The sequence below is a fragment of the Babylonia areolata genome, chromosome 30, assembly GCF_041734735.1.
Source record: "Babylonia areolata isolate BAREFJ2019XMU chromosome 30, ASM4173473v1, whole genome shotgun sequence".
NCBI classification, from domain to species: domain Eukaryota; kingdom Metazoa; phylum Mollusca; class Gastropoda; order Neogastropoda; family Buccinidae; genus Babylonia; species Babylonia areolata.
In genome coordinates, this window is record NC_134905.1 from 25254295 (window position 1) to 25278458 (window position 24164).

Here is a 24164-nt window from a genome sequence, read left to right on the forward strand (position 1 = left end):
AGCGTCTATGGATTTGTCCGAACGCAGTGACGCCTCCTTGACAAACTGAAACTGAAGAGAGGAAGATTAGCCAGTCTGTACAGGTTGTCCCTGCTCACTGTACAGGTTGTCCCTGCTCACTGTACAGGTTGTCCCTGCTCACTGTTGTCCCTGCTCACTGTACAGGTTGTCCCTGCTCACTGTGCTGTTTGCAGAGGATACTGAAACACAAGAGAGGAAGATTAGCCAATCTGTACAGGTTGCCCCTGCTCACTGTGGTGTTTGCTGAGGATATTGTCAATCTGCTGCTTGTCACGACATAGTGCTTTTTGTCTTTTTGCAGACAAAGCGACACTTCATATGATCATTACTTCTGCTGTCAGTAAACAGGTACTCCAGTGACTTCACCACACCTTTTCAACAGACTGCTGCAATCTCAAGTTAAAAAAACAAAAAAAAACAAAAACAAATTGAAACCCAAGAAACAAGAATCTAGGTCAGTGTATGTGCTGGTCAGAACGCAAGCTGTCATGATGGGTCCTTGATCCCTTTTTCCTCTTCTTCTTCTTCTTCTTCTTCTTCCACTTGACGACCAACATCAGTATGTTGATGAAACTGTCGTGTTGTGGGAGGTTGCTGTTGGGCGCAGTTCAACTGGACTACTGAGGGATGTTCTGTTAACTGATAGGGGAGATAGTGCGCAGTCCACTGGCTTGTTCGCATCTCCAGCAAGGCCAATCCATCCTCCCTTCTATTTTTCTCGCCTTTCTTCGTGGGCTCCGATCCCCACGTTCACTTGTATGCATGAGTGGGTTCTCACGTGCATGGCTGTTTTTACACCTGCCATATAGGCAGTCATACTCACCATTTTCGGGGATGGATTACGGGGGCCTTTAACTTGCGAATTATGATCATCTGCATGTATATGCACACGAAGTGTGTTCAGACACTAACAGGTCTATACGTCTGTTGACCTGGGATATCGGAAATATCTCCGCCCATTACTCACCAGGCACTGTGAAAAGGATTCTTCATCTTTGTGAGCTGCGACTCCCAGTCCCACGTTCACTCGTATGTACACGTATGTACTTGTATGACCGTTTTTACCCCGCCTTGTAGGCAGCCATACTCCGTTTTCGGGGGTGTGCATGCTTGGTATGTTCTTGTTTCAATAACCCACCAAACACTGACATGGATCACAGGATCTTAAACGTGCGTATTTGATCTTCTGCTTGGGTATACACACGAAAGGGGTTCAGGCACTAGCAAGTTTGCACATATGTTGACCTGGGAGATAGGAAAAATCTCCACCCTTTACCCACCAGGCGCTGTTACCGAGATTCGAACCCGGGATCCTCAGGTTGAAAGTCCAGCGCTGTAGCCACTCAGCTGTCGCGCCCGTCCTATTTACGCTTTGCCGTATGGGACCGAAGCACCGTGAGAAAGACAAAGACAGTTCAACGTAAAGGACGATTCGATCGGAAACTGCATGACCCACCCAGCTGAGCTGCCCCCACCCCCCACCCCACCCCCACCCTCCCTTCTCTTCCTCTGCAGCTAACATCAGACACATGTGACACCTCTGGCACTACTCAAAACTTCTCACGTGACTCCAGGTAATCACATACCTTGTCTTATTGCGACACCTCGCTAATGAAAGGTGTAGTTCACTCGTTACCAGCAACGCAAAAATCTTACCGAGCCACTAACATTTACACCTACTGTTTTTTTGGAGAGAGAAAAATAATCTTCATAATTATTTACACCTTACCTGTCTGTTAAGTCTATGAAAACAGGTCGGCATAATTATCTGCGCTGTAGAGTCGCGCGAACATGTCATCAAGAGATCGGGTTTGGGGGAAAACGTTGTCGAACATACTCCAGCTAACAAAAAAAGGACAGATACCGACACAGACAATGGTTAGAGGTCAGGTTGGTTGAGGTTTGGGGTCTACATAACTTGCAGGAGACTGATTAATTCTGGTCACTTTTGGAGTGGGTTTGAACTGAAATCATGGGCAAATATGGTTCCCTCGTCGTGTTGGCTGGTATGTATGTCGGAATTAAATTTGAATTTTTTTTTTTTTTCGTCTTTCATTTTATTTACTTACCTTTTTTTCATTTGTTTAAACTATTTTTAAACTAGTTATGTATCTTGTTTTATTTTGTGTTATTGTATTAGTTGTATCCCCCCCCCCCTCCCAAGCCCTGACTAAGCGTACGTGTTGGGTTATGCTGCTAGTCAGGCATCTGTTCAGCAAATGTGTTGTAGCATATATAATATGGTAATGTTTGTACAAAGGCAGTGACGCCTCTTTGAGGAACTGAACTGAACTGAAGTCTTCGTCTTCATTCTTCTTTATTTTTTACGGTTTTTTGTTGTTTGTTTGTTGTTGTTGTTTTTTAATTTATTTTTAACAAGTCTTGTCATTCTTTCTTCTTCCTTTCTTCTCTTTATTCTTCTGCTTCCTTCGTGGGCTGCAACTCCAACGTTCACTCGTATGTACACGAGTGGGCTTTTACGTGTATGACCGTTTTTACCCCGCCATGAAGGTAGCCATAACCCACCGAACGCTGACATGGATTGCAGGCTCTTTAACGTGCGTATTTGATCTTCTGCGTGCATATACACACGAAGGGGGTTCAGGGACTAGCAGGTCTGCACATATGTTGACCTGTCTATGCGGGTGGTTAATGCCCATCCCCCTCCCCCACTCCTCCCCCTCTTTCTCTCTCTCTCTCTCTCTATCACTCTGTAGCAGTGAACATGTTTGTGTCTGTGAATGTGCATGCACGTGAATTGTTTCGTATGTATGTCAGTAGGTTTTTTAGCGTGTTCCATTTTTTTGTCATTTGAACTTCAGTTACATTTTCTTTTGGTAGTAAGTGTTTATTCAAGAGGTCACTCGGTGCAATGGCGCTTTGCACATGGAGGTGGGGGTTGGGGTGTGGGAGGGAGCACGTGCGGGTATGTCTTCTTGCTTGTATTTAATATAATCAATGCTTGCAAGGAAATCTTTTTTGGGAGGTAGGGGAGGGGGCACTTGCGGGTATGTCTTCTTGCTCATTTTTATTTTGTACTGATTCTCTGGCAAGGATAAATAGTTTCCTTATTTCATGAGGACGTAATAAAAGTCTAAAGTACTGGTAGTTGCTCACGAACGGACCTTCCACCATGCACTGAACATACATCTGCCCTGTCACACATGTAAGGAGGAAGGTGGCAGAATGGTTAAGACGCTCAGCTGCCAATACAGAGGGTCCGTGAGGGTGTGGGTTCGAATCCTGCTCGAGTCTCCCATTTCTCCCATGTTTGACTGGAAAATCAAACTGGGCGTCTGGTCTTTCGGTTGAGACGATAAACCGAAGTCCTGTATGCAGTACGCACTTGGCACAGTAAAAAAGAACCCATGGCAACGAGAGTGTTGTCCTGTGGAAAAAAAAATCATGTGAAACGAAATCCACTCTGATAGGTACACGAATATATAAGCATGCACTCAAGGCGTTGGGTTATGCTGCTGTCCAGGCATCTGCCCAGCAGATGTGGTGTAGCGTGTATGGATTTGTCCGAACGCAGTGACGCATCCTTGAGAAACTGAAACTGTGTCAAGGTGACCACTTTTATAGTAAGCAGACAATGTGAATATCTTAGCCTGGTCTGTGGTCAGTGTTGCTCGCAAGGAAAATAGTTTCCTTGTTTTATGAGGACGTAGTAATAACAGTCTGAAGTACTTGTAGTGTTTGACAACCTCCCACCGTGCACTGAACTCCTCCACTGACCCACCTGCCTCACTGATGCTCACACAACACCAACACCTGGCAGCCACAGCGGCCCTCCTGAGCCAGGTAGTTCTGGAGGCAGCGGCCTGGCCCAGCGGCAGTAAGAACGGCAGCCGTGGCGACAAGGGGAAGACGCGGAAATCTTGGCACGGGCACGGGGTCTGGCACAGGTGCTTCCCGGACAACAGTACCAAATCCAGGTGCTTCACCAACTTCCCCAACTCGGCCCACCAGCCAAAGTCCTGGCTCAGGTGGTTCATGCCCCAGGCCGAGCTGGACTCCTACGTCATCAACGACACCCAGGGGATGGACACAACAGACTTTGTGGTCTCCAAGATCGAGCAGGACCCTAAGCAGCTCTGTCTGTGAGTGGTGTGCTGATGTGGCTGATGATGATGATGGTGATGATATATTGTGTCTGTGAGAGTGCTGCCGTGGATGATAATGCTGCTGCTGCTGCTGCTGATGATGATAATGATGATGATGACAAGATCGAGCAGGATCCTCAACAGCTGTGTCTGTGAGTGGTGTGCTGGTGTGGTTGATGCTGCTGCTGCTGTTGATGATGATGATAATGATGATCGAGCAGGACCCTAAGCAGCACTGTCTGTGAGTGGAATGCTGGTGTGGATGATGATGACGATGATTAACAAATAGTAAAGAGAGGTAACTCTCTCCTTTCACAAGGTACACAATTGAAGTCAGTGTCTGCTTACGCTACCGATTCAGTTAGCACACAGGTAAAATAAAAGGTACATTGGAACAAACCCAGACACTTCCTCGAAAAGAAAGCGCCGGGTCTGTCCTTATACCGACCATTTGACATGTGCACACAGCAGCAAAGACAGAAGAAATGTGCAAACACAAAGTAGCTTTTATTCAAGACTGGCATAGCCTCTTTAATCCTGAACAAGCCACACAAAACACATGTACAATACAGAACAAACACATGGTTGCCTCGATGGTTTTTCAACTGGAAATTAACACACAAAAAATGAGGCCAGGAGATGAAATGATTATCAAACAGTAAAGAGTGGTAACTCTCTCCTTTCACATGGTTCACAACTTCCAAGTCAGTACTGCTTACGCTACCGGTTCAGCTAGCACATAGGTAAATAAAATGATATATTGTGTCTGTGAGAGTGCTGCCGTGGATGATAATGCTGCTGCTACTGCTGCTGCTGCTGATGATGATGATAATGATGATGATGATGAGATCCAGCAGGACCGTAAGTAGCTGTGACTGTGAGTTGTGTGCTGCCGTGGTTGATGCTGCTGCTGCTGCTGCTGTTGATGATAATGATGATGATGAGATCCAGCAGGACCCTAAGCAGCTCTGTGAGTAGTGTGCTGCCGTGGTTGATGCTGCTGCTGCTGTTGATGATGATAATGATGATGATGAGATCCAGCAGGACCCTAAGCAGCTCTGTCTGTGAGTGGTGTGCTGGCGTGGGTGATGGTGGTGGAAATGATAGTGATGATCGTAATAATAATGATTATGATAATGGTAATAACCATAATATCAATGATGATGATAATAGATAGTACTTACACGGCGCAAACCTCCAATGTAATGGGCTCAAAGCGCCTTACATGAAACAACACATACACAAAAGTGCATAATAACATTCATGATGATGATGATGATAATAATGACAGTAATAATAATAATGACAGACAACAATAATAACAAATAATACTACACATCTGTGTTGCACCCTTTCACTACACAAGGTCAGGACGCTTCACACGAAAGAAGAAAACAATTACAATTGACATACCATTAGAGTTGTGTGTGTGTGTGTGTGTGTGTATGGGGGTGTGTGTATGTACATGGGTGGATGTGTGTGTGTGTGCGTGTGTGAGAGAGAGAGAGAGAGAGAGAGAGAGACTAATCTACTGGTGACTGTGACCAGGTACAAGGACCAGTTTGTGGAGGCCATGAACTGTCTGGGGAGATCGGTCAAGGCCAAATGCCCGGACCTGTCTGACCGCATGAGTGGGAAGTACGACAGGATGGCCAAGGGGCTGACCATCATCTGTTCAAGGATGTCAGGTATGCTGTCCGTTCAAGACCAGTTTTGCGAAATCAGTGGATTAAAAGATGCCCCTTTATTCGCCTTTCTGCCACATGTATTGCTCAAAAACGTTCACGTAACTTCTTCTTTTGAACTTGAGTCAGTTCAAGACCAGTTTGCGAAATTAGTGGGTGAAGACATATCCCTCCTTCCCCTTTCTGCCACATGTAATGCTCAGAAACATTCACATGACTTATTCTTTGGAACTTGACTTGAGTCAGTTCAAGACCAGTTTGCGAAATTAGTGGGTGAAGACATATCCCTCCTTCCCCTTTCTGCCACATGTATTGCTCAGAAACATTCACATGACTTATTCTTTGGAACTTGTTGAAGAGCGCTGAGTTGAAGAGCGCTGAGCCACAAGTGAACCCGCCAACAGACTGTATCGATTCTGGGTTGTCCTCTTCAGTCGGGCTGATGTCCATCCAGTTGCCTTTATCTCGTTCTCAGTGCGCCTTGTCTGTCTCCGACTACCCACAGTACATAATTATACATATATGTATATACATACATACATACATATATTGGCGAAACGGTATTCGGCGAATCAAACTTGCACCTTATAGTCTCTGTCATGTAACCCGCCCGTTTGGAAATCTTTTACAGTTTTCTTCTCTCTTTTTTTTTATATTTATTTTTTACTGGCATGGTGGCCGATAGAACATTTCTGCTGGTGATAGTATTGTCGTACTGCAACAGCTGCTGCTGCTGCTGCGAAGAAGAAGAAGAAGAAGAAGAATATCCATGATAAGATATGGTATCCAAACAAAATAAGATAAAACGAATACCCAATGTAGGGGGGAGGTGGCAGAATGGTTACGACGCTCTTCTGTCAACTTGATACACAGTGTCCGTGAGGGTGTGGGTTCGTTCCCCGACTCTCGCCCTCTCTCCCCAAGTTTGACTGACTGGAAAATCAGACTCAGTGTCTAGTCATTCGGATGAGACGATAAACCGAGGTCCCGTTTGCAGCATGTACTTGGGGCACTAAAGAAAAAAAACCAAAACATGGCAACAAAAGTGTTGTCCTGTGACAAAATTCCTAAGAAAAAAAATCCATTCTGACAGGCACACACAAATGTACATGCATGCACTCAAGGCCTGAATGGTGCATGGGGTTATTGCTGCTGTCAGGCATCTGCTGAGCAGGAGGGGTGTGGCATCTATTTGGGCCAACAGCAAAGTGAGAGCTGTATGATCAATGGTTTCTCTATTGCAATGGGAAATCATTTACAGTTTAGTCTTTTGTGAAGGACTATGACTCGCAAACCTGGAGGCAAGACTGCGCTGGCTGTTTGTGCTGCAGCCTTAACTGGGGGCTAGTTGGCCTTTGGGAACCATCCCAACGCCGACTGTCTTAAAACCCTCTTGGCCGAGAGAGTGGGGCTGTAACTTGGGCAAGACACTCTCCACTATAATCAAATTCTAGCTCAGATAGTCGGGACAGCAGTTACCTCCTCTGCTGTTCTGATGGTCATAGTCGAAAACGACAGACTACCATAAATCTAATATTCTGCAGTAGCTTTTTGAATGATTATAAGGTACCTAATATTGTGCAGTTGCTTTTAGAATAAATATAAGGTATATATATCCTGCCGTCGATGGTATCATATCAGTAATGTTATATATATGGTGGTCATATTCGGACACGACTGACTGTCATAATGATAGATTTATCCGAATGCAGTCGTCGATGAAGCCCGTGCTGTAGAAACTGTCTGTTGAAAGTGAAACGTTGTGCCTGGCTCTGTCCTCGCGGGGTCCATGGGAAGAGATGGACTCGGTGTGCCTGCACACCCACTGGGAGTCCATGGGGCCCTGCAAGTCGTGGGCCTTCAAGCAGATGAAGGAGGACTTTGACCACATGGGCCACAGGCACCACTCCCGCTCCCCGGGGCACGGCGCCAGTGACCACGCACACGGCGCCTATCGGAAGAACGCCACTGGCGGCGGGGACAGGGACGGTACCTCCTCCTCGTCCTCCAAAGGACACAGCCGCCGCCCGCAGTGGCCGCGCTATCCCAGTAGGAACAGCACGGCTGCTGGCGCTGGCAATGGTACTGCAGGGTGGAAGGGAGATTCAGGACGGTGGCAGCGTCAACGTGGTGGTGGCAACGATACCATGGAGAACTCCAAAAGAGCACAGTTATACTGTCGGTGAGTTGTCGTCATGTGTGTGGAAATGGTTCAGTTCTTGGGCAGGCAGGTCTTCACTGGGGGTTGGTGGGTAGCTATTCCCACGTACACTGATGTGGAGTGATGGCCAAGAGGTAACGCGTCCGCCTAGGAAACGAGAGAATCTGAGTGCGCAGGTTCGAATCACGGCTCAGCCGCCGATATATTCTCCCCCTCCACTAGACCTTGAGTGGTGGTCTGGACGTTAGTCATTCGGATGAGACGATAAACCGAGGTCCTGTGTGCAGCATGCACTTAGCGCACGTAAAAGAACCCACGGCAACAAAAGGATTGTTCCTGGCAAATTCTGTAGAAAAATCCACTTCGATAGGAAAAGCAAGTAAAACCGCACGCAGGAAAAAATACAAAAAAAAAAAAAGGGTGGCGCTGTAGTGTAGCGACGTGCTCTCCCTGGGGAGAGCAGCCCGAATTTCACACAGAGAAATCTGTTTTGATAAAAAGAAATACAAATACAAATATGTACGAATTAGCATTTACGTATATGATCGTTTTTATTCTGCTATTTAGGCAGCCATAGTCCATTTTCAGGGGGTGATCATGGGGGTCTTCACTCGCGGTTGGTGGGTTGCTATTCCCACGTGCACTGATATATGTATGTACGAGTGGGCTTTTTACGTGTATGATCGTTTTTATTCCGCCATGCAGGCAGTCATACTCCGTTTACGGGTGTCAGTGTGTGCATGCTGGGTATGTTATTGTTTCCATACCTCACCGAACACTGACATGGATTACAGGATCTTTAACGTGCGTATTTGATCTTCTGCTTGCATATACCATGACACGAAGGGGGTTGAGGCACTCTGATGCAGAGGTCTGTACATGTTGACCTGGGAGATTCCGCGAAAAATCTCCACTCTTATCCTACCAGTTCAAGCAGTGCGCCCGGACCGGGGATCGAGCTCAGGACAGGTGACGGGCGCAATAGCCGAGTGGTTAAAGCGTTGGACTTTCAATCTGAGGGTCCCGGGTTCGAATCTCGGTAACGGCGCCTGGTGGGTAAAGGGTGGAGATTTTTCTGATCTCCCAGGTCAACATATGTGCAGACCTGTCAGTGCCTGAACCCCCTTCGTGTGTATATGCAAGCAGAAGATCAAATACGCACGTTAAAGATCCTGTAATCCATGTCAGTGTTCGGTGGGTTATGGAAACAAGAACATACCCAGCATGCACACTCCTGAAAACGGAGTATGGCTGCCTATATGGCGGAGTAAAAACGGTCATACACGTAAAAGCCCACTCGTGTACATATACGAGTGAACGTGGGAGTTGCAGCCCACGAACGCAGAAGAAGAAGAGCTCAGGACACTCTGCAAAAATCCACTGAGTGCTGTAACCACTTCGGCCACCGCACTCGTCACTGGCAGTCAAGGAAGTGACTGGTCACCAGTCAATGAAGCCAGGCACGAATCTCAGTACAGACAGTCCAGCGTCCAGCTCGTTGACACATGACTTGGCCGTAAGAATTCTGAGGTGGTGTCATCTGATAGGGTAGAACTACACAAATGAGCTGGCAATCAAGGAAGTCACTGGTCACCAGTCAATGAAGCCAGGCACGAATCTCAGTACAGACAGTCCAGCGGCCAGCTCGTTGACACATGACTTGGCCGTGAGAATTCTGAGGTGGTGTCATCTGATAGGGTAGAACGACACAACTGAGTCTGACAGGTCGGTTGTCGGACGAGTCGTCACGTCTTTGAAATGGTTTCTGGCAGGTTCTGTTTGTGTTGGAAGAGATTTTTTTTTTTTTCCCCACGTGTAGTTATTTACATGTACATGGGTATATATATCTATAGTTTTTTTTCTTTTCTTTCTTCTTCAATATCCACTTTTCTTCCACTGTACTCTTCCGTTTCAAAAGTTGTAACATATACTCCACATTTCTTCCCCTCCACTCTTTGACTGGCCTATATGTCATTCGAAAGGTGAAGAAATGTAGATTATATATCACAATGTTATTGACTAATTTACAATTTTTACAAGGAATGTGGATATTGCCGGGTTTGGGGGGGGTGGGGTTGTGATTTTTTTGTGTTTAAAAAAAAAAAAATTTTGGGGGGGGTGTGTGTTTTTTGTTTGTTTATTTTTCTTTCATTATTTTATTTTTTTAACCACAGCTGTTTGTGTTGATGCTACCCGCGTTCAAGAGCCAATGAAACGTTTTGAGTGTTAAAACAAATCTCAACATGTGTAATTTCTAGTATTAGTTGGGAATTTTCCTCTTCTTGTTGACAGTCACAACCACTTTCCACGTGTATTAACATAATGTATTGACTTACACATATAACTCTGTGTGTGTGTGTGTGTGTTTAGTTGTGTATTTGTGCATGCGTGTGTTTGTGTGCCGGTGTTTGCGTGTGTGTAGCCACGCATGCAAAGTTTAATTTGTTAGCTTGGAACGTGAACAGGCCTGTTACAAGACCTCAACAACTTGCAAGTCAAGTCAAGTGTGTGTGCGTGCGTGCGTGTGTGTGTGTGTGCACGTGCGTGTGCGTGCGTGTGTATGTCTCTCTCTCTGTGTGCCAACCCAGCTTCAAGTACGTGATGCTGGAGTGTGTGAAGGATTCAGTGTCTGCCTGTCACGGCCCCACGGCTCAGATCATGCACGACTTCATGCTCAACATGTCCGACACGACCTGCCGGGCCAATATGACCCAGTGGGAAGAAGCGCAGGTGCTCAAGCAGGTGTCCGATTGCCATGGCGACCACTGTGGCGCCGCCTGCCGCCTGTCCCCTCAGGTGCCCTGGCTGGTGGGACTGCTGCTGGCTCTGTGGAGCATGCTGACTGCCAGGTTTTGACGATGAACTGAACTGACCCGAAACAAAACGATGAGAAGAAGAAGAAAAAAAAAAGTTGATGTTTATATATATAAATATATATATATACATGCATATCCACGTTCTGCTGTTGATAAATACTGCTACACGAATTTTATTTTATTTTATTTTTTTGTCCTGATGGTGCAGTCTCTGGTAAAGGGCTTTCTTTCACCCCTTAATAAAATCTTTCTTTTTTCTTTTCTTTTTTTTTTGCGAGGTGGGGGTGACGGGAGCGTGGAGGATAGGGGAGGTAAGGGGGCATCTTTTTTTTTCTTATACTTATGGTATGAGTAAAAAAACAAAACAAAACATAAATAAATATCAAAAAGGGGTGGGGTGTAGTTTTGTTGTTGTTATCACTTGAAGCTTCAAATTCAAAATGTCGTCATTTTAAAAAAAGAAGTAAACATGAGGATTTGTAAAGTCTTCGGGGTTTGGGGTTGGGTTTTTTTTGTTTGGTTTTTTTTTTTTTAATGAGTTATTTGCATTCTTTACGGTGCAAAGGCAAGAGAGGAATTCTTCTTCCCTATTCCAATTACAAATTTTTTGGGTTTTTTTGTTAAGAAAGAAAAAAGAAGAAATGTCACTTTCAGCACTGTTATTATAACCTCCTCCATTTAACTGTATTAACAGGATACAAAATTTCAGAACACATTTCTTTGTTTTTGGAAGAGTAAAGACAGACAATCCTGTACCATAAGATTTTGATGGGAATTCTTTGTGGAGCCACAAGATTTTGATGGGAAGTGGAGCAACAAGATTTTGATGGGAATTCTTAGTGGAGCCATAAGATTCTGATGGGAATTCTTAGTGGAGCCACAAGATTCTGATGGGAATTCTTAGTGGAGCCATAAGATTCTGATGGGAATTCTTAGTGGAGCCATAAGATTTTGATGGGAATTCTTAGTGGAGCCATAAGATTCTGATGGGAATTCTTAGTGGAGCCACAAGATTCTGATGGGAATTCTCAGTGGAGCCATAAGATTCTGATGGGAATTCTTAGTGGAGCCACAAGATTTTGATGGGAATTCTTAGTGGAGCTTTTGGAGTTAGGCAAGAACTTATGACTAAGCCACTAAGTATAGGTGTGTTGAAAAAAAAAAAATCACTTGGGGGCCCATGTTGATGGTTATGAATGAGGTCCGTTTCGGCCTCATAAGTTTTTTTTTTTTTTTTTTTTAAAAACCAGATGAGCAGAGATCTTCAAGTAAACACAAGCCCATCATCTTTTTTTTGTGTGCATGTTCATGCATGTTTCATAAACAGTGTGTGTAGCTTAAGTCAAGTGTGATGTTCTAGCCAAGTAAAATCCAAGGACATTATTTTTTTCTCTCCATATTTGTTGTCTGCAATGGAAACACGTGATTTCATATAGTGCATGTAAACGGACAAATGAATAAAAAGTGTAGATTGTATTAGTACGGTTGTGTGTGTGAGTGTGTGTTACTGGACCATGATCTAACGCTAAAATCTTGTTAATTCTTCTCTGTAAGGAAGCAGAAACTTGTGAGTTTGTCATCGCCTTTTTTTTCTTCTTCGCTCTCTCTCCCTCTCTTTTTATTCTTTGTCATGGGATGAAAGAGCAAGGTGGAAGGTATTGGGAGCATGAGGAAAAGACTCCAGCATCCTGGCATGAAGTCACACTGGAGGAAAAGACTCCAGCATCCTGGCATGACGTCACACTGGAGGAAAAGACTCCAGCATCCTGGCATGACGTCACACTGGAGGAAAAGACTCCAGCATCCTGGCATGAAGTCACACTGGAGGAAAAGACTCCAGCATCCAGGCATGAAGTCAGACTGGAGGAAAAGACTCCAGCATCCAGGCATGAAGTCAGACTGGAGGAAAAAACTCCAGCATCCAGGCATGAAGTCACACTGGAGGAAAAGACTCCAGCATCCTGGCATGAAGTCACACTGGAGGAAAAGACTCCAGCATCTAGACATGAAGTCAGACTGGAGGAAAAGAGTCCAGCATCCAGGCATGAAGTTAGACTGGAGAAAAAGACTCCAGCATCCAGGCATGAAGTCACACTGGAGGAAAAGACTCCAGCATCCTGGCATGAAGTCAGACTGGAGGAAAAGACTCCAGCATCCAGGCATGAAGTCAGACTGGAGGAAAAGACTCCAGCATCCTGGCATGAAGTCACACTGGAGGAAAAGACTCCAGCATCCAGGCATGAAGTCACACTGGAGGAAAAGACTCCAGCATCCTGGCATGACGTCACACTGGAGGAAAAGACTCCAGCATCTAGACAGGAGTCACACTGGAGGAAAAGACTCCAGCTTCCTGGCATGACGTCAGACTGGAGGAAAAGACTCCAGCATCCAGGCATGACGTCAGAATGGAGGAAAAGACTCCAGCATCCTGGCATGACGTCACACTGGAGGAAAAGACTCAAGCATCCTGGCATGACGTCAGACTGGAGGAAAAGACTCCAGCATCCTGGCATGACGTCACACTGGAGGAAAAGACTCCAGCATCCTGGCATGAAGTCAGACTGGAGGAAAAGACTCCAGCATCCAGGCATGAAGTCACACTGGAGGAAAAGACTCCAGCATCCTGGCATGAAGTCACACTGGAGGAAAAGACTCCAGCATCCTGGCATGACGTCAGACTGGAGGAAAAGACTCCAGCATCCTGGCATGAAGTCAGACTGGAGGAAAAGACTCCAGCATCCTGGCATGAAGTCACACTGGAGGAAAAGACTCCAGCATCTAGACAGGAGTCAGACTGGAGGAAAAGACTCCAGCATCCTGGCATGACGTCAGACTGGAGGAAAAGACTCCAGCATCCAGGCATGACGTCAGAATGGAGGAAAATACTCCAGCATCCTGGCATGACGTCAGACTGGAGGAAAAGACTCCAGCATCCAGGCATGAAGTCACACTGGAGGAAAAGACTCCAGCATCCAGGCATGAAGTCAGACTGGAGGAAAAGACTCCAGCATCCAGGCATGAAGTCACACTGGAGGAAAAGACTCCAGTATCCTGGCATGAAGTCACACTCGAGGAAAAGACTCCAGCATCCAGGCATGATGTCAGACTGGAGGAAAAGACTCCAGCATCTAGACAGAAGTCAGACTGGAGGAAAAGACTCCAGCATCCAGGCATGAAGACAGACTGGAGGAAAAGACTCCAGCATCCAGGCATGACGTCAGAATGGAGGAAAAGACTCCAGCATCCAGGCATGAAGTCACACTGGAGGAAAAGACTCCAGCATCCAGGCATGAAGTCACACTGGAGGAAAAGACTCCAGCATCCAGGCATGAAGTCACACTGGAGGAAAAGACTCCAGCATCCTGGCATGAAGTCACACTGGAGGAAAAGACTCCAGCATCCAGGCATGAAGTCACACTGGAGGAAAAGACTCCAGCATCCTGGCATGAAGTCAGACTGGAGGAAAAGACTCCAGCATCCTGGCATGAAGTCAGACTGGAGGAAGAGACTCCAGCATCCTGGCATGAAGTCACACTGGAGGAAAAGACTCCAGCATCTTGGCATGAAGTCACACTGGAGGAAAAGACTCCAGCATCCAGGCATGAAGTCAGACAGGAGGAAAAGACTCCAGCATCCAGGCATGAAGTCAGACAGGAGGAAAAGACTCCAGCATCCAGGCACGAAGTCAGACTCCAGGAAAAAGATGCAGAATGTGACAAAGATTTATCTCCCCTCTCTCCAAACCAAAATTATCAAAATACACAAAGTCCCCTCTCTCCAAACCAAAATTATCAAAATACACAAAGTCCCCTCTCTCCAAACCAAAATTATCAAAATACACAAAGTTCCCTCTCTCCAAACCAAAATGATCAAAATACACAAATCTGCATAGCATATGTGTTAAACAATCATTATGATTTACTTTAAATCAAACTGGACATTCCTCCACATATGTCATTATTTTCAACACAAAAATGAATCACCTTTCCTTCTTATGCAAAAGGGATGAAAGGAATTACATTCAAATTGAAATTGTTCTGTTTGTGAGTGAGTGTGTGTGCGTGCGCAGGGGTGCATGTGCAAATGTGAACATGTAGAAATATCAAAATATTTTACTGTCAAAAACTCAAATGAATAAATCTAACATATATATACACCAACCCTCAAAACTGGCTACCTACATGGCAGGGTAAAAATGGTCAATACACGTAAAGCCCACTCGTGTACATACGAGTGAACATGGAAGTTTCAGCCCACAAAAGAAGAACATTTATATAATTTTTTTAATTTTTTTTTTATATATACTGGACCAAGATTATGGTTAATGAGTGTACAGCTCATACACAGGTAATAAAATCGAGTCTTATTTCAGAAGGTTAGTAATTAATCATTAATGTCACCTGCACTTAAAAGTCTTTCCTGATGCCTGCTATTATGAATCTTATATCTTGTTACATCATCAAGGTCCTTGAACTGATAATACACACTGAAAAACAAACAAAACAAAAACATGTGAACAACAAAACCAACAACATTTTCTTGACAATTTGGCCAGGCTGAAGTGTTCATAACAGAACTTTCCAAAACTTGAAAAAACTGGTGTCGAGTCTTGACACAAAACATTGGCCATCTATAATTTGCATTACAATTTACATGTTGAGGAAACATCTCTGAAAAACAAAAAAACAAACAAACAACAAACAAAAAAACAGGAATGACTAAATGTGTAATATTGTGTGTGTGTGTGTGTGTGTGGTTCAAATTCAAAGTCATTTCCTGCGCACCCATTACTACATTTATCTTCAGAGTAAAATGCTACACCATACAGCTTTTAATGTTACCATTCTTTGTCCCAAATCCTTTCCCTCACCCCCCCACCCCCAACTAGGTTATAGATAAATGCTGATAGTGATATTTAAATCATGCATTCACCGATTCGGTACAATGACAATAATCTCTTCTACTACTGTTCTACATTAAATTAAACCTGGTACAGATCAATTATTGTTTCGTTCTTGCCAAGTAACATATACGATGCATGGTATGGAGAGACTGATTTGTTAACTGAACATTTGAATGGATTTATTTGCATATAATTATAAAATATACGGTTACAATACCCCTGTGTTATTTAGTGTAGCAACAAGAAGATAGAAAGAGACAGAGATCTATAGATTATGGGGAATGTTGCAACCATTATTTCAAAGTCTCGCTGACTTCTCCTCACTGAAGAAATAAGAAGGGGCACTGAAGCAGATCTGGAAGGGTGAAATTCTGAAAAAGAACATACCATGCAATCAAAGATCACTCTTTGAAACCAAATTGTTTTAATTTTCTCTCTCGTTCTGTTAACACACACACACACACACACACACAACCTGCGCACACTCCCTCTCGTGCACACATGATTGCACACACTCTCACACGTGCTTATATTACCACACAGTTTTGCTGTTAAGTAAATGAAGAACAAAGATTTGTTTAGCATCTTAAAAAAAAAAAGAAGGAAAAAAAACACAAAAACTTTAAGAGGCAAGTTAGCCGAGACACACTTGCCACAGTAAGATGACCATAGGTTCAATCCGCAGATCCTCTTGTAGAACCTTGTACAAATTTAACAGAAACTGTTCTCTCTCAAAAAAAAAATCTCTGCAAACTGTTCCCTTTCCAACACCAGAAATCCTGTTCATTCAGCACTTTGTCAAAGGGAAACCAACACTAACGCATCCTGGACAGTCTGTCCTTGTTACTGGTCACGGCGACGAATCTTGGTCTGCACCAGCTTGCCGTAACCCCCTCGCCCTTCATCGTAGTCGGTGCGGTATTCATCTCGAACCTGCCCTCCGCTCTTCCCTCGCCCAAATTGCCTCCCTTCCTTGAAGCCAGCGTCCCAGTCTGTCCGCACGATGCGATCGTCAAGACGAGTACCGTTGACGTACCTGTTACAAATAATACATTAAAGTGTGAGGAAGACTGGTTTCATTGTTACGTCTGTAGTCAAGTTCATTCAGTGTGTATGGAAAACTTTTTCACAGTACCTTTTGTATAACTTTAAGGTAATCCTTTCAGCGCAAAGATATTTCATTTTAAGGGGAAAAGTATTTCACTGTACCTTCAATTCAAGTTAGATCTTAAACCATTCATTGTGTGAAGAAAACTATTGTATCTGACATGGTAACTTAAGTTTCAGTTAACTCCATTCTGAAGGGGAGGGGGAGACAGGTACTTTGCCAAGGAAGGAGAATAACCAAATAACCAGGACTTGGGGGCTACAGCTGTGAGTACTTAAGGAAAGGACACATGTATCTGTTGACAAACTTCCAGGCAACTTTCTGACACAGTTTGGGTGCACCCCCCCCCCCCCTTTAAAAAAAGAAAAAAAATTAAAGTTTTGTTTACAAGCATAACATTCAAAGAAAGTCAAGTTTTACCACTTCTAAAACATATATATGGGAGTCTTCCATGGTGCACATAGTTTTTTTCATTCTGACACTAATACACTGAAAATAGTGAAACTCACTCAAGTCAGTCACTGAAAGGGTCTTGTATAAATTGTCAGGTGAGGCAACATGCAGTGATCTATATATAGGAACTGGCGTATAAAGCTTTAAATCATCTAAAAATCTTTGTTAAAACTTCTAAGGTGAAGACAGCAGTACATTTTTAATACTATATAAAGCATTGATAAGACCTATAAGAATATGCAAACATGGTTTGGTTCCCAAAATTAAAGCGTCAATCTGCCCCAATCAAAGGTGTACAAAGATGAGCAACAAAATTAGTCCATGAAATAAAGGATTTTTCTTATGAAGAAAGGCTAAAATATCTTAAAGACTTAAGCTCCCTTCTCTTAAATTTGTTAAAGCAAGAAGGGTATGAGGTGACTTGATACAAGTGTATAAAATATATAATAATGTTGATGACATTGACAAAGCGTGTTTCTTTATTAATCCACAAACTAACATTGTCACCTGTAACAGTACCAACAAAATTCAAAAGCAACATTATTGTAGCAACATTAGAAAATATGTTTTCAGTTACAGAGTAACTAACATTAACAATTGAAGTAGACTAACCCCAGAAATCAAATGTGCATCTAACATGAATGCCTTTAAAACGCTTATTGATGACCACAATATCATACAATGATGAAGAAAAACTGAAAATAAATTATGTTTGACTCTGATGGTCAAAGCTGAGCCTGGGACTGGGAGTACCTTACCAAAAAAACAAAACGAAAATCGACAGGGCATATAATGCCGCAAGGCTACAATGTTTGGCATCGCCCCTAACCTGAACTTGACCTTGAAGATGGCTGCACAAACTGTCATTCATGTGGATACGATCGAGATGTAAACATCATAATTTGTCAAATATTGGTGGTTCTTCTTCTTCAGTGTTGAGGGCCCACAATCAAACTTGATTATTCTGGCACCTAAATGTGGTAGTAAATAGTTCAGATGACCAGTGAATTGAAAATTCAATAACAAACTAAATATGATACAACCATAAATATTATGTTTTGGCAAAACCAATCCTATTTGTACAAGTTTGGAATCAATTATTTTTTGTTTTATCATGTGTGGTATCTAATCTTCCAATGACTGCCCTTGATATGATGGCGGACGTGTACTGAATTACCGCTTCAGTTTTTCACCCTATTTCACTCATTTTCTCTAATTGTTCGGGCATCAAATTATTTAGATATTATTTTTGTGGTGTAAAAAAAACTGGTCTTAGCAGAAAGGGTGAAATAAGCCCATTGAGTGGCTCTTACAGCTAGTTTGTGTGGTGGATGTGATGGTGGCATGACTTGAGTGAACTCGATCACGTTGTGTCAGCCAAGCTTTACACAAGTGAAAGTTGACATACACTTAACAGAGACACGACTACTCTCACCATTCTCTTAAATAACCACTTTTTGTTATTGCATTCTTTTCATTTTTCTTTATTTTGACTATCCTTCCTGGCAAAAACTTTCTTCAATTTGTTGGAAACTAAATAAAGGTGAGTGGTCTATTTGTTCATCTTATCTGAGTTTAACTTGCTTTATCTCAAGGGACTGAGTGTGTGAAAATCAAAATTTCAGGATGGTTAACACCAGAAACAAGGGAGTACGTAACAAAAGTTATGATGGTAGCCCTTTAGCCAGTGCCAAGGCACCTTCGGCCAGTCAAGCACACTGGACCAAAGTTGGAGATAAGACTCGCTCAGTGCCATTCATCCGGCACCACCTCCCCTACAGTATACCTGGACGATGATGATGTACCCACCCCATGCCGCATCTGCACGAAAATAATTGGCAAAAACGCCAGATCTATTAAATGTGACAGGTGTAGTGGATGGGTCCATCTCGGGTGTACTGAGGTGTCTCCCTCAGAGTACGACTTCCTGGAAACTGCCAAACCGACAAGTTTCAAATGGTTCTGCAGCCTCTGTGAGGTAGAGTGCAAAAATGTCACTCCTGGAGACAGAATAGCAGAGCAGGGGGCAAAGCTGGAGGCACTCTTTGAAATTGTTAAAACCCTCCAACAGCAGAACCAGGCAATCCTGAAGCTGCTGCAAAAGGAGGACAGAAAAGAAAATCAGACCCGGGTGCAGGTCAAAGAGTACCTCGATGAGCAGCACGAAAAGGAGGAAAGGAAGAACATTGTGTTGTTCAATGTAAAAGAGTGTGAGAGCAAGGCACAGGGAGACACAGCTGTGCATGATGCAAAGCAGATCTCAGAAATCCTTACACATGTAAGTCCAGAGTTTGACAGTAGCAAAGTGGTTACGAATGGCATCATCCGACTCGGCAGAAAAAGGGAACAAACTCAAAGTGATCCCAACCCCAGACCCAGACCCATCAAGGTCATTCTGACTAATACCGCATGCAAAACACACATCCTGACAAATGCCAGGAAACTGAGAGAGCATGACTCATACAAGTCTGTTGACATTGCTGCTGACAAGACTCAGAAAGAATGACAAGAAGATGAAGTTAAGAGAGATGAGTTTCAAACAGCGGAAAGACAACGGAGAGGATGTGGTCTGGCACAAAGGTGATGTGATGTCTCGTGCTGAAAGAGATGCTTTAATCAAGAGCGGAAGGGACGGGAACTTTGCGGGGAGGGAAGAAGCGGGAGGAGCAGTGGCAAGTAGCCCTGCCCAAATTTGACTTCCCAGAGCCGAGGGAACAAAGAAGAATGTAAATACGTGTTTTGTACATAGACCAGCAAACAATTCTTCTTTTTCTCATAAGTTTTCTTCTCTGAAATGTTATGCAAATGCTGACATGCTGACAAACAAACTAAATGAACTGGGACTATTGTGTAACATACACAACTTTGATATTATTGCTTTAACTGAAGTATTACCAAAAAACTCCAAGGTTAAAATTGAAAATTTTGTACTTCCTGGTTATACAGGTTTTACAAACAACAAGGGAAGAGGTGTCAGTCTGTTCGTGCGGGAAGGGTGGGAGGTGTCCAGGATTGTAGAAATTGAAAGGATCTTTTCTCCTTCAATTTTTTTGTAAAATATCATTACCTGGTAGTAACGAGCACATCATTTTTGGTGTAGTGTACAGATCCCCCAACTCAGATTATGAGGATCATGCTAGTGTAATTAAACTAATAAATTATGTATTTAACAGTTTTAAAAACAAGGTTATTGTCTCTGGAGATTTTAATTATCCAGAAATTGACTGGCAAAATGTGATAAGTTGTAAAAATGAGGACCACCCAGCTATGAAATTTTTGGGTTGTTTTTCAACAAAATTACATTGTACAAATGGCTTCTGAGCCCACTCATTATAGAGGTTTACAAAAACCTAATGTGCTAGATCTGTTGTTTACTAACTCTTATGAAAACGTCTACACTTTGGATTACTGGCCCCCTCTAGGGAAGAGCCACCATTCTGCCCTCTACTTTGATGTTCAGATCAAGTGGGAACATCCATCTGGTCACTCTGTGAAATATCAACTAGATAAAGGAGATTACGAAGGCATGAAGCATTACGTAGGTGAGATAAACTGGGATGACCTTTTGAAAAATGAGACATCTGTGGATGAAACCTGGGAACTTATTCATGATGTAATAATAAAGTCCATGAACAAATTTATTCCAAAAAAATCATTCAAACAAGGACCCTCCAATAAACAAAGACGTGATCCCATTCCCCAGTCACTTTTAGATAAAATTCATCAAAAGCGTAGAGCCTTTAAAAAATATCCCACTAGTGAGAACTATAAAATGTATGCACGTGCTAGAAACCAGGTAACATGGGAGTCAAGAAAAAACGTGAAAGCTAAGGAAACTAAATTAGCTAAAGAATCCAAGCATAATCCAAAAGGATTCTTCCGTTATGTTGCAAGTAAAACTCTGCCAAGAGAACAAATTGCTAATCTAATAAAGGAAGATGGTACCTTAACACAAAATGACTCAGAAACAGCAGCTGTGCTAAACAGATTTTTTGCTAGTGTTTTTACAGAGGAGAGCAACGTAAATGTCCCAGAGTTTTCATGCAAGACAGAGGTTACTGAAATTTCCAACGTGGAGGTCACAGTTGAACAGATGAAAAAAGCTCTAAAGAGCCTAAACCCATCAAAGTCCCCAGGACCTGATGAGATACACCCACGAGTATTAATAGAGCTTGCTGAAGTTATTGCTCACCCACTTAAGATCTTGTTTGATAGAACACTAGATAAGGGTGAAATACCAAAAGCTTGGAAAGAAGCAGAAGTACGTCCTATCTTTAAGAAAGGTAACAAAAATTCTGCAGGTAACTATCATCCAGTTAGTCTAACATCAGTTGTCTGTAAAGTTTTTGAGGGTTTTATTCGAGACGCTCTCTGCCAACATTTAACCAAACATGATCTGTTATCTAGAGAACAGTTTGGATTTACCAGAGGGCGCTCGTGTGTTACACAACTACTTGTTACATTACAAGATTGGTTAGTCATGCCAGATGAGAAGGTACCAGTCGATGCAGTCTACCTTGATCTAAGGAAAGCTTTTGATACAGTTCCCCATCACAGACTCATGAATAAACTAGGAGGCTATGGGATAAAAGGCAAGCTACTATTGTGGATCAGAGATTTTCTAAATGGAAGATCACAGTTTGTAAGTGTAAATAGTAGTAAATCATCAAAGGTTAAGGTAACTAGTGGTGTATCACAAGGTAGTGTTCTTGGCCCAACCTTGTTCATATACTTTATAAATGATATGCCTGGTGAGGTAGATTGTAAAGTAAAAATCTTTGCAGACGACACCAAGGCTTACTCTGCCAACCGATATATAGAAGATAGAGATCACTTGCAAATGTGTATACATAATCTGGTTAAATGGACAAATACTTGGCTGTTGCAATTTAACAGCGAGAAATGCAAAGTTCTGCACCTTGGAAAGAATAATACACAGTATCAGTACACAATACAGGAAAAGGGGGTAACTCGAACAATGGATAGTACAACAGCGGAAAGAGATTTAGGGATCACGATGGACCCAGAACTAAGCTCTGAGGCACATATAAATAATATAGTGAAAAAGGGAAATCAAATTTCTGGTCTTCTTGTGAGAACTATAACTAATAAATCTCCCGAAATTATGATTCCATTGTTCAAAGCTCTGGTTAGACCCATTATTGAATATGGAAACTCAGTATGGTGCCCTTACCTTAAAAAGCACATAAATATGATTGAAGGAGTTCAACGCAGATTTACCAAGTGTATAACTAGTAATACTATTAGTACTCGTGATCTTAGTTATGAGGAGCGCCTGGCTCTTTTTAATATGCCTAGCCTTGAGTTTAGAAGATTAAGAGGTGATCTCATTGAAGTATATAAGATCATGCACAATATTTATGATCCTTGCACCACCTCTTCATTGTTTACTATGGCTAACTATGATAAAACTCGAGGGCACAACTTCAAAATAAACAAAACTAATTTCGTAACTAACCAGTTCTGCAAGTTCTTTACTAACTGTATCATAAATCTGTGGAATAACCTTTCCTATGACACCATCAATGCACCATCGGTAAACGCCTTCAAAAATCACATTGACAAAAAGTTTAAGAACCATGTATTTTCCACAGAGTTAAATCTTTACTGAGCTGTAGATAAATATAGTATACACTATGCCAGATTTAAACAAGGGTTTGTTCACAACAAGTGATCCAAAAGCACATAAATGGACACTGATTACGAGGGCAAAAGGCTTTTAGCCTATAGCCAAACATTTCTGTGATTCTGTGATTAATAATATGTCGAGTATAGGGGGGAGGGGGGAGAATCTTTACCTCATGCAATTTTCAGCATCGCTCCGTGTATAATATTCGACAAAACAAAATCCACATGGTGTCTTTTTTACTTTGTCGAGGCCCATAATGATGCGTTTAACGTCACCAGCACGACCAAACAGCTCGTGAATCTGTTCCTCACTCGTGAAGTACGAAAGATTTCCCACATACAGCGTCGTCGATTTCAACAATGCTCTTTCTTGTTCTGTTCTACTGCCTTTATATTGCTGATCTCTGTATTGACTCAGAGCAATAGAGCCTTCCAATTTCTTTGAAGCAGACATTTTGGCTCTAAAACCCTTAAAAATGTTTAAAAAAATAACACAACGTTTCGTCGAACACGCTCACACACAAAGCGAAGCCGTAATTAGTGAAAATAACCTCCCTTGGTTGATATTGTCTGAACACAGGAAACCGATAAAAAGATAAATAATCTTGTGAAACATTTCATAAAATGCGATTTTCTTGCGAAGTTGACATTGCATTTCTTTATGTTACTATAATCGCTGCTGTCATTATCATGATGATGATGACGATTATTACGCCAAGGCATGTGGTCATAACCAACTGTTAATTTTATTAACATGTCATACGCATTGGTGAAGACCAACTTGTATGAGTTAAAAGAAACAAAAAAGAAAATGAGAAAAGGGATTCATTGTCTATATAAAATTGTTGAAAAATCATAATTTCCAAGGACAAACTCAGTTGCTGCTCATGTGCAGTTTTTTTGGTTTGTTTTTTGTTGTTGTTGTTGGTTTTGGGGGGGGGGGGGGGGGGTTGGGTGTTTTTTTTGGTTGTTGTTTTTGTTTTTTGTTTGTGTGTTTTTGTTGCTGTTTTTTGGGTTTCTTTTTATTATAATTCTTCAAACTAGCAAATTACAAATTCTAATCCCTTATAGCTAGAAAGTCTTATTATTCAATTTGTTCCCATAATAGAAGTTATAACATAATATATATAAACCCACTATGGTCAGTTGATATGTGATGCCAGCCACCATGAGAGTGAAGATAGTATTCATTTCTTTTTGTTGTTGTTGTTGCTTGCAAATACATACATATAAGTAGACTAATGCACATCTGTCATGCATAC

General features: G+C 42.6%; 2 protein-coding genes across 3 annotated transcripts; one reads left to right on the top strand and one right to left on the bottom strand.

The window, feature by feature from the left end:
• The first annotated feature begins 1860 nt into the window (after nucleotides 1-1860).
• LOC143275619 (uncharacterized) lies at nucleotides 1861-11979 on the top strand. 2 transcript variants are annotated; one of them, XM_076579863.1, is made up of 5 exons: nucleotides 1861-2027; nucleotides 3809-4124; nucleotides 5676-5815; nucleotides 7610-7994; nucleotides 10562-11979. In XM_076579863.1, the coding sequence occupies exons 1-5, from the start codon at nucleotides 1994-1996 to the stop codon at nucleotides 10827-10829; spliced, it is 1143 nt and encodes a 380-aa protein (XP_076435978.1). In that variant the 5' UTR covers nucleotides 1861-1993; the 3' UTR covers nucleotides 10830-11979. The 2 variants fall into 2 exon arrangements, with proteins under 2 accessions (XP_076435978.1, XP_076435977.1); XM_076579862.1 differs by having other exon boundaries at nucleotides 1864-2027; nucleotides 3803-4124.
• Nucleotides 11980-15062: 3083 nt separating this feature from the next.
• Nucleotides 15063-23438, bottom strand: LOC143275620 (nuclear cap-binding protein subunit 2-like). Its single transcript, XM_076579864.1, has 2 exons — nucleotides 23073-23438; nucleotides 15063-16728 (listed from the first exon to the last, which is right to left on the bottom strand). Exons 1-2 carry the CDS (start codon nucleotides 23354-23356, stop codon nucleotides 16536-16538), a joined length of 477 nt encoding a protein of 158 aa, XP_076435979.1. The 5' UTR covers nucleotides 23357-23438; the 3' UTR covers nucleotides 15063-16535.
• Between the last annotated feature and the right edge of the window lie 726 nt (nucleotides 23439-24164).